At 32.7% G+C, this 18,039-nt stretch overlaps 1 protein-coding gene and 1 pseudogene across 6 annotated transcripts in view; both read left to right on the top strand.

Moving 5' to 3' along the window:
- Positions 1-18,039, top strand: part of USP15 (ubiquitin specific peptidase 15) — a 114,166-nt gene that overhangs the window by 35,853 nt on the left and 60,274 nt on the right. For all 6 annotated transcript variants that reach the window (XR_003210346.2, XR_012380760.1, XR_012380759.1 and 3 more), the window contains exons 4-6: positions 2,474-2,600; positions 8,712-8,857; positions 13,670-13,731. Coding sequence is in view for 2 of the 6 variants with exons in the window: in XM_025882763.2 (XP_025738548.1) it covers positions 2,474-2,600; positions 8,712-8,857; positions 13,670-13,731 (335 nt within the window). In the remaining 4 variants the exon portion in view is untranslated. The remainder of the gene's footprint in view (positions 1-2,473; positions 2,601-8,711; positions 8,858-13,669; positions 13,732-18,039) is intronic.
- Positions 15,775-17,703, top strand: LOC112832228 (T-complex protein 1 subunit zeta pseudogene; annotated as a pseudogene).

Here is an 18,039-nt window from a genome sequence, read left to right as displayed (position 1 = left end):
CAATATAAATTTGTATTTCCCGCACTAATTTAGTAAAGAGATTTTACCTTCATTGTGGCCATCAATTAATGGAACTATTTTTATTTAGCCATAAGTTTTAAATTTTGGACAGGAAGCCAGATTTCATCTTATGCTTGCTCTTTATTATAGTTCACTTAGAAAAAATATTTTGGCGGTCACCTGTACTTCTGAAACATAACTATTATTTCTGAATATTCATGTTCCATTCTTTCATTTTTTTTATGTTAGGTTAATCACCATACATTACATCATTAGTTCTTGATGTAGTGTTACATGATTCATTGTTTGCGTATAACACCCAGTGCTCCATGCAGTACATGCCCTCTTTAATACCCATCACCAGGCTAACCCATCCCCCCACCCCCCTCCCCTCTGTCCAGTCTTATTTCAAATGTGTATTTTAGTGGTCATAATAATTAGGTAAGTATAACTTTGTACCTTGTTTTTTATAAGCCTGTTTCTTCCTATTACACAGTCTTCATTATTTTAAATGGTTATTTTTAGTGCATTTTTAATAAGGTAGTAGACTTAATATAAACAAATATAGAAAAGATGTTATATAAATAAATAATCTACATACAACCGTAATAACACTGATACATAAAAATGCTAATTACTTTTCTCTGCTATGGAGTTACTCTGTTCAAGCTTTAATTATTCATATAGTATGGTTCTTTAAAATAAAAATAGTTGGGAGGACAGACTCATATTTTCTTTAAAAAAACAGCTTTTTAATACACTGCTTTTGGAAGTAGTAAAATGTCTTATGAACATAATAGTATTTAGAGTACTGATGATGAGGGTTTCAACAATATAAGATATTGTTGGAGAGAAGAAAAAAAATGGTGAGAAAAGTCCTGAAACCCACTAAGTGGATTTTGAAATTATCTTGGTGTTTTGTTTTCATTGTTTATAATGACTTTCTAACAGTTAAATCACTAGATTTTTTTTTCCAGGAAATATCTATTAGTGTTATGAAAATTAATCCTCATTTTTTAAAACTATGCTTATTTAGAAAAATATATCTATAAATAATAATGAGGGATTTTCTTTTTTGTTATTTTATCCTGTTTTGTTATGCCATTACTTGCTTTATTGTTGATCATTCCATTTTTTCCCCTAAAAATGAGGCCTGTAGGCACCTCAGTTTTAGCAACCTACCAATGGTTAGTATTAATATTATTTTAGGATTCTTACCAAGATATTAAGTCCCAGAGCAAAAATTTCGATTGATAGGAATATTTGATTTCTGGTTTTTCTACTTAAATATAGCTACACGTAATCTTGTAAAATTAAATGATATGGTATCTTTTGCTACATTCTTAACCTCAAAATAAATAAGCATAAGAAATTTAAAACAAGTTTCATTAGTTAAGAGACAATTTATATATTAGTTTGTAAAATTAAGAGAGAGGTGCAGGCTGTTGCCTGTTTTAGAAATGTGAATATAACAAGTATAAATAAGAGAATATAAATGACAAAGTATTATAAAAATTAGTGTTGGATTGGACATTAAATATTAGCTAAACTACATTTGAATTTTTTGAGCTAACACAATTTCCCTGCAAGTGAAAGACAAATTTTAAGGCCTTTACTGAACTGATGCTAAGCTTGTGAGTTACAGCAGTTATTTGGAGCCTCCCTGTAGCCATATTTGTCTAATGTATCACATATCAGGCTGATTACTATTTTCAGAAGCAGTATTCATGACTGAAATCCTACAGTTAACCTTTAGAAGATCAAAAGGAAATATACTTATTTAAAAGGTGACCCTAATATATACATATTTTCTCTTTTCCTGCTTTGTTGCTTGCATGTTTAGCAGCTTTTTTTTCTTTTTTCCATTCGTTGCATAGAATTACTAAGAGTGTATTTAAAGGTCAAACAAAGTCATCTTAGGATGGAAAACTAACATATCAATTACAGGCCATAGCGGAGTATTTTGGCAGCAGTAATTTGGAGTTATTGTAAAAGATTTATTTTAACATATAGAGTGATTTAACATACAGAGTTAGCTGTTGCTAACTGAAGTTTTATAAAATTTATCATTTTTAAAGGTTTTCTGCTTGGGATCAAGTACTAAAAGCTAGCAGTAGGTCTAGATCATTAATCAGAGCTATATTTACATTGGGGGTAAACTTTCTCATAATAAATACTGAATGGATTAATTATTTATAGTATACCAGAGTATCTTCATAGATGAGTAGAATGCCTTTCCAAACTATCTGTTAATGTTTAATGTGATTATTCATAGTCTGTTAAATATTCCAAATATGTTTCTGGCTTTTTCAACTATTTAGTATCTCTTATTTCATATTAACAGTTTTTAATATTTTTTTTTTTTTTGGAGAGCTGCAGTTTTTTCCTAAAGCCTTTTTAGAGAAATATATTGCTGTTAGAGACAGTGAAATATATTGAGCTATAGCTAACACTGATTTGTTCTGGTTTTTAGGTGGTTGAACAGGGTATGTTTGTAAAGCACTGCAAAGTAGAAGTATATCTCACAGAATTGAAGCTCTGTGAAAATGGAAACATGAACAATGTTGTAACTCGAAGATTTAGCAAAGCTGACACAATAGGTAATGCAAGATCCTGTCTCTTTGTTGAACCATTGCTATTAGAAATTTAGTTGTAATTCTATTTCTTATATGCCACTGGGATGATAGCCTTTTTAAGGGTTTATACTTAAACATTACAGATTTCCAACACTGATGCAATCAATATATCTTAGCCTAGAGTTGAATTATTTATCATGTCTAGATCTACTTTACATTGTTAGATGAGTTTATTATTTGTGCCATTTTACTTTTTTAAAAAAATCAAATAATTACTGTTTTAATTGAGCATTTGAAAAAATACATATGTTTGTAACCTGAGTATAAAGTAGAACTGTAAGTAAAAATAAAAACTTGATTAAATAAAAACTTTTCAGGTAATGTAACATAGATATCCTCCATCATCATCATCATGATAATGTTTCCCCTTCTTAGCATGGAAAATGACAAACTTTTTATTTCCCTTTTTCCTGTTTATTCTCTGGGCTCTAAATGCAAATTAAGTAGCTACTTAGATAAGACAGTAGGCTTAGCATTTTTATGACAAATTGATTTTTTTCTTCTCTAACAGTGAGTAGGTTAAGAAATTATAGTCTCAAATACAAATGTACCTAACTCCCACTGTATATTTATAGATCTACATATACTTATATATTTATGTATCTACACATCTAAGTGCATATTAAAATGTGGGGTTTTTTTGTATTTAAAAGCCACATTTTAATTTAAGATCAAGAACATGTTGAATGAGGATGCCTGGGTGGCTCAGTTGGTTAAGCAGCTGCCTTAGGCTCAGGTCATGATCCCAGGGTCCTGGGATTGAGTCCCGCATCGGGCTCCCTGTTTGGTGGGGAGCCTGCTTCTCCCTCTTCCTCTCCCCCTGCCTGTACTCGCTCTCTGTCTCTCTGACAAATAAACAAATAAAATCTTTAAAAAAAAAAATGTTGAATGAGATGTTTTTAAAATAAATGATTATGGATTTAATAACAGAATTACAGTATTTTTTGATAAATCACAGCTCAAAATAAAAATTATAAAATTATATATTTTCAAGTAAAGTTATTGGAAAACAAGAGTAGTGGTAATAACATTGATCTTGTTGGAAAATGTAAACAGTGGAGACATAGCGGTTAATGCAGAACTTCTCAGCAAGAAAAAGATTAGCAAATTTATGTATAGCTTTCTTTGTTGAAACCAATCATTAAGTATACTTTGGTTAAAAGTAAATAAAAATATTTACTTTTGACTTTCACAGATATATTTGACATTTACCACTTACCCATTTCACAGCAGAAGATACTAACATATTTTTCATGAAATAACATCATCATTCTTCAGTACCCAGTGCTTGGTTAATCCTCATGTTTTTACCAAATAGAATATTATGTATGAATTTCTGTTTTCCCCCTCTTTATTTACCTAGAACATTTATAAGTTTGCAATGCTGTTTAGTAAACTCATTTTTCTAAAATGAATGCTTAAAATACTAAGAATTCCATGTATAAATGTCATTTTATTATATTAATAGAATTTCTAGGTTTGTGGAACATATTCAGGAAAATAAAACGTTTCTACATTCTAAAAACTGAAAGTTTTCAATATGTATAAAACTTCACTAATCATATTAAAGTATGCACAATAAGAATAATCTGTCCAATAAGGGTAGTCTGTTAAATTAAATCAAAAACTAATGTCTGAAATGTTCAGCTAATTGGAATATAAATGAGAAGGTACTTCTTAAAATATTTCATACAGATAATGTTTTCTAATTATTTTAAAAGTTAGGTATTTCCTTTTCTCCTTACCTAATTTCTGTGGGAAAATTATGTATAAATATGAGACAATCAGAAAGCTTGTTTTAGAACATTAGTCCACTGAATAATATTTTTAACTCATTATATGAAGATCAGCTGGTTTAATTTCTGAATTCAGTACAAGCATTACGGAGTTCTATTAAGTACTATGTAAGAATCTGTCAAGGAGATAGGTAATTTATAAAGAATCTCTGTTTCCCAAAAAGTTTATAATTCGCAAAGATTTTAATCAGCATAGTTTAAATTTACTAATACTTTAAAAAGCTACATACATTGGATATATGCCTTAAAATTGTAAATGAACTGAATTTTTATATGGCCTAAAGTTTCTTACTGAATTATGTTTGTCAAGACTATGGGTGGTTATTACATATTTTGGGAGTAAAAGAATGGAATGAAAAATAGGATAGAAAATGGCAACGCATATGTGTATATTGGGTCACAATTTCTTACTGTAGGTCTTAGTTTTTATTTTTATTTATTTTTTATTTATTTATCAGAGAGAGAGAGGGAGAGAACACAAGCAGGGAGAGTGGCAGGCAGAGAAAGGGAGAAGCAGGCTCCCCGCTGAGGAGGGAGCCCGATGTGGGACTCCATCCCAGGACCCTGGGATAATGACCTAAGCCGAAGGCAGACATTTAACCAACTGAGCCACCCAGGCGTCCCTGTAGGTCTTAGTTTTTAAAAGTCTGACTATATTAGTGCAAGTTTGCTTTCTAAACAAAAGTTTTTGCTAAAATTAAACTGGGAATTTTAGAGACTTCATGATTATAGTTATCATAGTAGTTAGCCATTGTGGAATACTTACTATGTTTTTGGCACTTCTTAGAAAGTTTCTTATTTAAACCTCAACAATACCGTATCCTCTTTGGTTAGAGGATGAAGTCGAGGCTTAGGAAGGTTAACTACTTAGGTTCACCCTTGTTCCAAGTGAGAGTCCTTATTTGAACACACCGTCTCATCTCTTAGTTGCCGCCTTATACAATCTGTGCAAAAGTTAATTGGACTGATTTTGTTTTTCTAAAGGAAGGGACTGTTGAAATAATAAAATATTGGGATAATAAGAAAGGAGATATGGGATGTATATTTTTCCCTTGTGGTCTCATTTTAATTAAAAATGATCCAAATACTTACATACATAAAACATAGCTATATGTTGTATAAATAGAATTAAGAAATAGAAGGACCCGTTTTCTGTTTTTGCCAAGTTAATAAAATGTGTCATTTTCAGCTAATACTACCTACACTGACTTTATAGTTGCCATAGGCAGGATCTAAATAATTAACCTCATTCAGAGCCAAAATATCTTGCCTTTGAGTATTTCTCTCCTTAAATTGACATATTTGGGTATAGAACATCTTCCAATAAGAAATATAAAATTGGGTTTTTTATTTTTTCTTTAAGGATACACTGAAAAAATAATTTTTGTTGTAAAACTTACTGAAAAATACTTTGTTTATATAAAATTTATTAATAGAATTGCTTAACTTTATTAAATATTCCTACTAGAAATTTTGTCACAACAATTTTATTTTTATTATATGAATAATATTTTTCTAACTCTGTAAGCTTTCATTAACTGCCTAATGGAGTCAGATTCATACATGGAAAAATCTACACACACTCTCAATACTTTGAGATTCTCAACTCAAGTGATCTTAATCTGTATCCAACTTCAGGCATCAATTCCCTAGCTATACCCTAGCCTGTCATTATCTATAACTGCACGTGGCAGATCTCAATTTAAACATCCTGCTTTCTGGCTACCATTTACTCTGCTCCCATTCTCGCTTGACCCTGCTACATCAGACATCCAAACCTACCACTTCCTTGGCACTGCTTCTATGATGGTTTCTAATTACTTTCACAATGATAAATCTAATGGTAATTTCAGTCTTCCATTTTCTTAACCTGCCAGCAAAAATTAACATATTCACTTTTCCATCTAGAAATAACTTCTATTTACGTGGCTTCCATGGCACAAGTTTTCACTGCCTGCATCTTCTCGGAAAATCTGAAAACAGCCTCTTCATATTCCTGATCTCAAAACATCAGGGTGTTGCCATGCGTAGTCCTTTAATTTCCTCTTTGGTGATTTCCTTCGGTTCCCTAGCTTTTTGCTTTCTGCATATTGGTATCTTTTGAATTTATATCTCCTGCCCAGAATTCTCCCTTGTTTCCAGTTTCAGTCATTTCATAGCTTTACTTCTGTCTGATAGGAATCTCAAGATATAACATGTATGAAACTAAAGTCTGTCCTTCCCCCTCCAGAAACCTGCTGCCTGTCATTCTTCCCCATCTGAGTGATCACCACTTGTATTCTTTCAGTTGCTCAGGCTAAAAACCTTGGTATCATTCAGATTCTCTTTTGTTTCTCACCCTGCGTGTAATCTAGCAGCATATCTTCTAAGCAGTTCTTCAAAATCTCTTCTCAGTCTGACCACTTAACATTGCTTCTCCCTTAGTTTTGATCACTGCAGAAGCCTAGTCTCCTACCCTTAACATCCTGCAGTTTTTCACTAGCAGCAAAAATGTGAGTTAAATCATTCCACTTCTCTGTTCAAAACTCAATTGCTTCTCTTATTACTCAGATAAAACAGAATACTTTCATAGCTCACAAGAGTCTATATAAAGGTCTCATTTCTACCTTGTTCATTTCACTTCCTCCACATTGCTGCACCATGCTGTTCTAAAACAGGCCAGATACATTCCCACCTCAGGGCCTTTTGCACTCCTTTCTTCTGCCTCTAATATTCTTCCCCAACATGTGAGTAGTTTGCAAAACTCCATGAAGAGGAAATTCCCATATGTGTCTGTGTGTATTGTATTATGTATGTAAATATCTGTGTATATTAATAGATAAGTGTCTGAAAGAAGAAATAAATGTTAACAATGGCTCTCTCTATAGACATTTTATTTATATTTTCTAAATTTTTGCAATGAGCAAGAATTATTTATACAATCAGGAAAAAAGTACTCATTTTTATTAGAAAGACTAAAATGACCTCCCTTCCTCAGCTTCTTCCTCTAGCCTCCTTCCTACATAATGTTCTGTTTCTTGATCTGTGTGCTAGTTATATGGGTGTGTCCGCTTTGGAAATTTATCATTATATACTAATGACCTGTGCATTTACACTTCAATAAAAACAACAAAAAAATCCACCAAAATAGAAAGCAGTACTTTTAGTGTATTTTATGTAATTATTTAAATATTCTGGCTAATTTGCACTTAAGATTTCAGATCCACCTTAAGATTTCCTATTTATTTAATACCTTAATCAAAATCTCATTGACTATGACTATTAAAGAACTTCAGCTGCTAAATAGGGCATAAACAGTATTATTAGACTGAATTTAATGATGTAGGATTTAATGATGTAGGATTTCTTTAGACAACATGTATTATTAGGTTTAGTATTTTAATGTTTCTTTCCAAAACTAACCAAATATTTTAAAATGTAGAAGTATTTTATAATTCTTCGTATGTCATTAGGTGTTTTACTGTTTTCTTGAGTCTAAGATAGGCAGACAAGTTATTAACCAGAATTCAGTAGATTTAACAATATTTTCTAATGTCTCTTTCTCATGTTTAAAAATTTTAAAGATTCATTTAACTTTGTGGCACTGAAGCTTAATTACATCTCTACTCTCCAGTATGTGGGTACTCCTGTGTCTTACTTTATAGCAAGTTAAGCTGCTCCGGTTTAAAAAAGGTTTTTTCCACTCACATAAATGATTTAGAAATAAGGAAGATATATAGTTTTACTGTGAAAACAAATTTTTACCAATACAGACATCCCTTCAAAGAAGGCACTTTCCTTTGTGTCCATATATTCTATTTAATTTTAGTAAACTATTCAAACTGTAAATAATATTCAGTTTAATATAAATTATCCTGAGATTGGTTATGTTATGTTACAGTTAAAAATATTTTCTATCTACAGCATCTCTGACTCATACTATATCTAAATCCAACATATCATCAGAAGATACATTGAATTTATAGTTTGTAAAAAGTTAAAGGTCATCCTGTATAATATAAATTATACTGTGGTGTTATGTGATTGAACTCTTCTCCCTTGCGAGATCTTAGTTTCCCCAAATAATTGTCTGTCAGAGTTATAATTACCATTTTGTTCCTGAAAAGCACACCAGGTTGTCTTTATTGTTCTTTATATATGTCCTACATATTTGTTCATCTATTCTTGCTATTATATCAGTATTTTAAATTTAGGATTTTTATGCTGGTGAGCACTTAGCTATGTGTGGTATATTTTTAAATATTTATTATATTTATATATCTTTCCTCCTTAAATCTAGATACAATTGAAAAGGAAATAAGAAAAATCTTCAATATTCCAGATGAAAAGGAGACCAGATTGTGGAACAAATACATGAGTAATACATTTGAACCACTGAATAAACCAGACAGCACCATTCAGGATGCTGGTTTATACCAAGGACAGGTATTGTTTAGCAATACTGTTTATTTTAAGTATACTATACATGAAGCTTTTTGGAGTCACGAACTTTATGAATATCTTGACAATCTATAATGGGTTCTACTGTCTCTGGCTTCGTCTTTCTAACTCATCTCTTCCCTATTCCTGCTGACCACTAGCAGTAAATTTTGCTTCCCTCCTTGAGCTTAGAATAACCTACTTTTTAAAAAAATTATTTTCCATCGATAAAACAGCTAATACAATAATATGGGTCAGCAAACTTTCTATAAGGAATCAAATAGTAAATATTTTTGGCTCTGTAGCCCGCATGGTCTCTGTTACAAGTACAACTCTTCCATTGTAATAACACAAAAGTCATGGACGATATGTAAACAACAGGCTTCATTTACAAAAGCAGTCAGTGAGCTAAGTGAACGGTAGTTTGCCAGGCCCTGGTAAGGTATCAACCTCCAATTTGGTCTTTCTTTATAATCCAAAGAAATGAATGTGTTAAGAAATGAAAATATTTAGACATAATCAGCAAGTCTTACTGATTCTACCCTCTAAATATTTCTTGAATTAATCTCTCTATTCCATTCTTAGCCCTGTCTTTCAGTAGTGTCTTAACAGGTCCCTCTGCGTCTAGTCTTTTGTATGTCCATTCTCAGTCTTCCGTATTTCTGTTAGAACACTCTTTCTAAAATGTAAACCTCAATGTTTCTTTATTGTAAACCTTTCCTGATTACCTAACAATTGTAGAATAAAGTCCAGGCACCTTAACACAACATGCAAGTCAAGGTTTGACCTTGTGGCTAGTCTTCCAGCATCTTTAGATTATCCTTGCCTCATGATTTATACAATGATTCATACAATACCAAACTGGACTGCTTAAGGTTCCCTAAGCATTCTATGCTATTCCCAACTCCTGTCCTTTCATCTGTGTTATTCCATCTGCCTGTTGTACCCTTCTTCCCAATACCTGCATCCATCCAGCAAAAAAAGTCCTTTTAAAACATCAAAATATTCAAACTAACCATTCCATTCTATCATGTAGTCTAATCAGATCAGATTGTTCATTCTTCATTCTTCAGATTCCAGCTCAAATGTCACATCATCTCTTCAGCCTTTCCTGATCTGTTTTTCTCAATATGTACTTAAGGCATAATGAGTTTTCTACTTTGGAGAAAAAATTACTCCCTTAACTTCATAATGATTTATGTATATGTCTTTTGTGTCATTCATTATGTACTTTATTTATATGTTGAGCTTCTCCACTAGACTTTGAGTTCCTTGTTTTAGTTGGACTTTGTGTCTATTTTTGTTTTTATTTTTAGTATCTAACACAGAGCCTGGTCCTCTGATATATGGAGATTTTTATTTTGTTCTGTTTTATTAAAAATAATTATTGACAGGAGCACCTGGGTGGCCCAGTTAGTTAAGCGTCTGACTTCAGCCCAGGTCATGATCTCAGGATCCGGTATCGAGCCCCGCATTTGGCCACCTGCTCAGTGGGGAGTCTGCTTGTCCTTCTTCCTCTGCCCCTTCTCCTGTCTCTTTCTCTCTCAGATAAATAAAATCTTTTAAAAAATTATTATTGACATCAGTATTATGATACAAGTTGTGAAAAAAATCCAGAACAACTGAGGAAATTAATTTTTAGTAAATGTCTACTATATGTCATGTATCATATTAGGCTATAAAAACAGTGATTTTCATGGGACACCTGGGTGGCTCAGTTGGTTAAGCGGCTGCCTTCAGCTCAGGTCATGATCCCAGGCTCCTGGGATCAAGTCCCGCATGGCTCCTTGCTCAGCGGGGAGCCTGCTTCTCTCTCTGCTGCTGCTCCGCCTGCTGTGCTCTCTCTCTCTCTCTCTGACAAATAAATAAAATCTTTTAAAAAAATATATAAGAACAGTTATTTTCAGACTTATTTTAGCTATTATAGTCTTAAATGAAACCTTCAAAAAGTACTATGTATTATAATCAAAATTTGAGCTAACCTGATTAAACTGGAGTAAGGAACTCGGAACTCTCACAGTTAGTTAACACCCTGCTCCTTAGCCAGCTAGTTCCCTCTTTCACTCCTTAGTTACCATCTGTAGGTCTTGAGATAGTTCCAGGAGTACAGCTTAGAATACATAGAATCATTTCTTTAAAACTTTTCAGTGATTGAACCTATGTAATGGTTTTTATTCTATCCATCACATGCATTAGAAAACTGTGGCTTAGAGAATTTAAGTAATTTGATGTTTTTAATAGGAATGCATTTATCAGATTGCAGGTGACAGTAAATTATTTTAATAAGAAGAAGGTTAAATATCCTTACTAACATTTGATCTTTCAAAATAAGAATGTTTCAAAGAACATGCTTTAAATTTTCCGGATTTTGCAAGTTATTTTCTGACATGATAAATGAACTAAACATTATCCTGAACTTTTTTTTTTAAGATCTATTTATTTTAGAGAGAGAGCAAGAGCGAGCAGGGGGAGGGGCAGAGGGAGAGAAAGAGAATCTCCAGCAGACTCCACACTGAGTGCAAAGCCCATCTCAGGGCTCAGTCTCACAACCCTGCGATCATGACCTGAGCCTCAGTCAAGAGTCAGACTCTTAACCAACTGAGCCACCCAGGTGCCCCTGTCCTAGACTTTTTAAATTTTTTACTGAAATTAAAATGAAACATCAGAAAATAAAACAGATACATTATTGAAGAGTTTCCCTCCCAAAATGGTGGTCTTTATCTCTTTCTCTTCCCTTAAGTGTGTGTGTGTGCACGTGCACACACACACACACACACATTTAATTTAATTTTGAAAACTTTCTAAGAAAAATTCTCATCTTGAAAGTTTTTTTTTCATCTTGAAAGTTTTATGAGCAAAACTTCATTCAGAAAATAAAATATTTGAATAAAGGAGTGAATATTAACATTTCTGATGGCCTTCAACATTAATATCTGTGATTGTAAAAACATGAAATTTTAACACACATACTATTAGTAATTAAATTGTTATGGTTCAACTTTATATATTTATTTGATTCTTCAGTTTTAGGACCTTCTATTAAAAAGCAAACTACAAGTAATGATACTAAATGCATAACTTTGAAATTCTTTGTAACTAAAGTCTTTCATTTTGTAACTGATTTGTCTTCCAAATGACAAGTTTATATATATGCACATACATGTGCATAGTATGAAGTCTGTGTATATGTGTATATATATATATATATACACATATACACACAAATTTGTAATGCTTTAAATGTACTTCAAGGCATGTTTTCTCTCTGTATATATGTAGTTCATATCTAGATATCTTAATAAGTTGGGGTAATGGAAAACTCTTCAGTTAAAAATCACTAAATTCAATTTTATAAATCTATAAAAATACATAAATATATGATTATATCAGAATGATATCAGAAAATTGAGAATGATTAATTGTATGTGATAGGTAGGGAGAGGAATATGATTAGGGAGGGATTAGAATAGTAAGTACATAGTGTTCTTCTTTATATGCTATGTATACTTCATACATATTCTTTGCATGTAGGAAATAGTAATTTGTTTTTCCTTTTTTATTTAAATTCAATTAATTAACAAAAAATGTATTATTTGTTTCAGGGGTACAGGTCTGTGATTCATCAGTCCTGTATAATACCCAGTGCTCATTACAACACATACCCTCCCCAATGTCCATCACCCACTTGCCCCATCCCTCCACCCACCTCCCCTCCAGCAACCCTCAGTTTGTTTCCTATGATTGAGAGTCTCTTACGGTTTGTCTCCCTCTCTGATAACTTTAATATTTTAATTAGCATACTCTTTGAACAAGCTGGTTCCATGAATTTTTCTGTTGATCACTTTTATCATTCGTTGTGTGTATTCTGAAACAGGCTTATATTTTACATGGTTAGGATCCAAATGCCAACTTATAAATGGCCTGAAACATTCAGTCCACAAAAGTATTTTACAAGAGTATGTCGAATAGGTTACAAAATTGAAACTTTAAGAAAAAGAGTTGAAAGTGAATATCTAGAATGTATTCAAATTTGTAATGCCTTGAATTTATTTCAAAGCATGTTTTTATGTTATAGTTCTCCCATGGAAATTTGGTTATTAACTTCTTATTGACATCACATATTTCTTTTGCTTATTCAGTTATTTTTGCTTAGTTTTTTTTCTTTGCACAGACTCACCCATAGCAAAAACTGGAAAAAAGGCTTTTTTAAACAAGAAGATAAGAGGAAGGATTCTGTGATATTTTAGAATAAAGCATAGCTCTGCCTTGCCCTGTACTTTACATTTTTTAGAGTTGCTTTCTGCCTTAACCGTGCTGTAGTAAGGAACTTGAATCTGATTCTCACAAATGTGGCTCTATCATTTATATATTAAAAGATTCTGTAATTTATATAGTAATAATGTAAATAAAGGCAAATTTTAAAGCCCCAAATAAATTATATATAATCTGTAATTTGGAATTATCTGTGTCACTGTTTTTCAGGATTTGCGTAATAATAGTTAGCCAAGATTATACATCAGTATTTTTAACAACTGTGACCATTTATTGAGCATCTGGGTTTTTTTGCATAGTACTATGTTACAGCCTGCAAATAGAAAAGAAGTAGAAAACATATTCCCTAAACTCAAGGAATGTATATTCTATTTATATTGCCCAGCTTTGGCATCAAAATGCAAATACCTCTTCACCTAGTCTACTCTGTCCTTTAAATAATTCCAGATTTACTTTAGTTTCATAGTGTATCCAGCTAATCTTCTAAAGCTATTTTAACTTTAACTTTTTAAGGAAAAACACTCTTCTATTGTGTCATATTTACAGGTGTTAGTGATAGAACAGAAAAATGAAGATGGAACATGGCCAAGGGGTCCTTCTGCTCCTAAGTAAGTGCTCCCACTTTTTATGGCTGATTGCATGTTTTAAAGGCTTTGATTTCAGATAACAAAATCCAGAATGATAGAAGATAGCTAATTGTATGTTGCAAGTATATATACCTACTTAATATTTTAATATTTTATTCTCAGTATAGAAGTTATGTGAATTTGTACTTAAATTAATATGCTATAATTTAAAGCCTTCCAAATCAAATCTCTTTTAGAATAAGGTACAGTGTACATATGTTGTAACTATTGTGTTGCATTGTCTAATAACGTCAAATCACTATTAAGCATTTTGTTTAATATTTTTCAAGCTTTTTGTGTTTTTTTAACGTATCTGTTAAAGAATACTCTATCAAAATGAATCTGATGTGAAAGCAATATTTTTATTTAAATGTTTTAGAATATAAAAGCACAAATAGAAATAGAGGAGTGTAAGAATTGCTTCTGACGGTAAATGAGGGATGAAAGAATTAGAAATATTTTTTTTTAAACATGGTAAGAACCCTTAACTTGAGATCTACCCTCTTAACAAGTTTTTAAGTGCACCATACAGTATTGTTAACTATAAGCAAATTGTTGTATAGTAGATCTCTAGAGTCTATCCATCTTATGTAACTGAAACCTTGTTCCCATTGCTCAGTAATTTCCCATTTCTCCCTTCCCCTGGTCCCTGGCAGCCATCATTGTAGTGTCTGTTTCTATGAGTATTTGACTAGTTTGGATATCTCATGTAAGTGGAATCAGGTAGAGTTTGTCTTTCTATGATTGGTTTATTTTACCTAATATAATGTCCCCCGGGTTCATCCATGTTATCACATATGGCAAGATCTCCTTCCTTAAAAAAGACTTACTTTCTTAAAAAAAAGTCCGGATAATATTTCGTTGCATGTATATACATTTTCTTTATCCGTTCATCCATCAGTGGACATTTAGGTTGTTTCCCTATCTTGGTATCGTAAATTGTACTGCAGTGAACATGGGCGTGTAGTATCTCTTTGTGATGATGCCATTTCCTTTGGATATATACCCAGAAGTGAGATTTCTGGATTGTATGGTACTTCTGTTTTTAATTTTTTGAGGAACCTTCATACTGTTTTCCATAGAAGCCACATCATTATACATTTCTACCAACAGTGTACAAGTAAGTGTTCCAGTTTCTGCACATCCTTGAGAGCACTTGTTATCTTTTGTTCTTTTGATAATAGCCAGCCTAACAGGTATGAGGTGACATCTCATTGTGGATTGATTTGCATTTCCCCAATAATTACTGATGTTGAGCATCTGTACCTGTGGACCATTTGTATGCCACTTTTTAATCTGGTTATTTGAGTTTTTTGCCATTGAATTGTAGGAATTTCTTATATATTTTGGATATTAAACCTTTATCAAATACATAGCTTAAAGATTTAAAAATAAGACCTGAAACTATAAAACTCCTAGAAGACATCTTAGTGAAAAAGCATCATCATGTTTATCCAGGCAATGATTTCTTGAATATTGACACCAAAACCCAAGCAACGAAAGCAGTAATAATAGACAAATGGGACTACATCAAACTAAAAAGTTTATGCACAGTAAGAGAAACAATAAACAGAGTGAAAACACAACATACAGAATGGGAGAAAACCATTTTAATGGTTTTAGAATGATCAGATCTACACTCCATTATCAAAAATACTTAGTGCTAGTTGTATTTCAATTTCAAACTTCTCAAACCTTTGAAAAGTAATATGGTGCATATGCCATCTATTATTTTAATATATCTATGGGGTTCAGGGGGACTCTCTTAATCAAACACATTAATATTTAGCAAATACACTTAAGTAGTTTAAAGGACTATAAATAGTTTCATATCAGTTTAGGCTAGATTGCCCTCAAGTGAATTATAAAATAATTTTTAAATTTTCAGAGCTTTTGGAATTTCAGATTTTCTGATAAGGGATTGTAAACCTATATTTTGAAATCCTTAAAATAATGATTCTTGAATAAATTAAAAATAATTTTTTATTAATTGCCAACCTAGCAAATAAAAGAAAACTTGATCTTTAAAACTGAAATGCATGGCCACGCTGAGCCAGCTTTGGGCACTCTGCACACCAGGTGTCCTCTTCTTCCTGTTCTGGTTAGCTATGGTGGCCATGAAGACCCTGAACCTCAAGGCCAAGGTGGCCCAAGCCTAGGCGGCACTGGAGGTTAACATCAGTGCGGCCCAGGGGCTGCAGGACATGCTGAGGACCAACTTGGGGCCTAAGGGCACCATGAAGATGCTTGTTTCTGGTGCTGGAGACATCAGGCTTACTGAAGATGGCAATATGCTCCTTCATGAAATGCAAATTCAATACCCAGCAGCCTCCTTAATAGCCAAAGTGGTGACAACCTAGGATGACATAACTGGTGATGGTACCACTTCTAATGTCTTAATCATTGGAGAGCTACTGAAAGTAGCTACTGTAGGTGGATCTCTACATTTCTGAAAGTCTTCATCCCAGAATAATAACAGAAGGACTTGAAACTGCAAAGGAAAAGGCACTTCAGTTTTTGGAACAAGTGAAAGTAAGCAAAGAAATGGACTGGGAGACACTTACAAATGTGGCCAGAATATCTCTGCCTCCTAAAGTACATGCTGAACTTCCTGATACTTTAATAGACTTCATTTTGGTCATTAAACACAAGGTGAACCTATTGACCTTTTAATGTTTGAGATCATGGAAATGAAACAAATCTGAAACTGATACAAGCTTAATCAGAGGTCTTGTTTAGACATGGGGCACACATCCTGATATGAAAAAAAAAAAAAGAAGATGCATACAACCTCACGTGCACTGTGTCATTAGAATATGAAAAAACAGAAGTGAATTCTTTTTTTATAAGAGTTCAGAAGAAGAGGAACTTGCAAAAGCTGAAAAAAAACTTGAAGATAAGAGTTAAAAAATAATAGAACTGAAAAAGAAAGTCTGTGTGATTCAGATAAAGGATTCATTCAAAAGGGAATTGACCCCTTTTCCTTAGATGCTCTTGCATAGAGTTAAAAGGAGAAATATGGAAAGGCTGACTCTTGCTTGTGGCAGAGTAGCTCTAAATTCTTTTGATGACCTAAATCCTGATTGTTTTGGACATGCAGGACTTGTCTGTGAGTATACATTGCGAGAAGAGAAATTCACCTTTATTGAAAAATATAACAATCCTCACTCCATCATATTACTGGTCAAAGGGCCAAATAAGCACACACTCACTCAAATCAAAGATGCAGTAAGGGATGGTTTGAGGGCTGTTAAAAATGCTATTGATGATGGCTTTGTAGTTCTAGGTGCTGAGGCAGTGGAGGTGGCAATAACAAAAGCCATGATTAAATACAAGCCCAGTGTAAAGGGCAGGGCTCAACTTGGAGTCCAAGCATTTGCTGATGCATTGCTCATTATTCCCAAGGTTCTTGCTCAGAACTCTGGTTTTGACCTTCAGGAAACACAAGTTCAAGCAGAACATTCAGAATCAGGTCAGTTTGTGGGTGTGGACTTGAACACAGGTGAGCCAGTGGTAGCAGCCGATGTAGACATATGGGATAACTATCTTGTAAAGAATAGCCTTACACAGTCCTGCATTGTGTTTGCCACCAACATTCTCCTGGTTGATGAGATCATGAAAGCTGGAATGTCTTCTTGAAAAGGCTGAATTGAAGCTTCCCTTGTGTCATCTGAATCATGAAGACTCTACAGAGTGGTCCTAAGAAGAGCTCTGAAATTTTTGTCCAAGCTTCAAGTGATTTTCAAAAGCATCTTCTTTTCCCGTATGAAAAAAAGAGAACACTGACACTAAAATTCTGAAGTTCTGAAATTATAATTATAGTATTTGTTTAAATTGCACTCCAGTGTACACACATTAAGTAGGCCGTTTTTACCCAATGAACAGGATGTTTTGCTTTAGCTTCAGTGTTATAAAAGTACCAAGTTAGATAAGTGTATGTTATCTACCTTGTTATTAAATGTTCCTTGAAAAAAACAGCCAAAAACTGAAATTCACCTTTAATGAGTGGTTCTCTATCCTTTTTATCTTAGGTGAAGTTTCTTCATTTAAATTTTTTATGAGTCTTTACTAAGTATATTAATTACATTTTATTATTACTCCACTTAGGATTTAAGGGTAGAACTTAGTTTAAGAAGATATTGAAAGCACATGGTAGAATCATGTAAATTTCTTGATTGATGAAGTTTTAGAAGTTAGAAATGTTTTGTGAATATTTACTTTTAGTCTTTAGATCAGAACGACTGTTGTTTTTTTTTTAGCTTATCTTTAGATTGTTAAGTACTTGTTATA

This window comes from Callorhinus ursinus, unplaced genomic scaffold, assembly GCF_003265705.2.
Source record: "Callorhinus ursinus isolate GAN/ISIS: 27379988/994484 unplaced genomic scaffold, GSC_fseal_2.0 scaffold14, whole genome shotgun sequence".
Taxonomy (NCBI): domain Eukaryota; kingdom Metazoa; phylum Chordata; class Mammalia; order Carnivora; family Otariidae; genus Callorhinus; species Callorhinus ursinus.
This window is presented reverse-complemented; position numbering and strand designations above follow the sequence as displayed.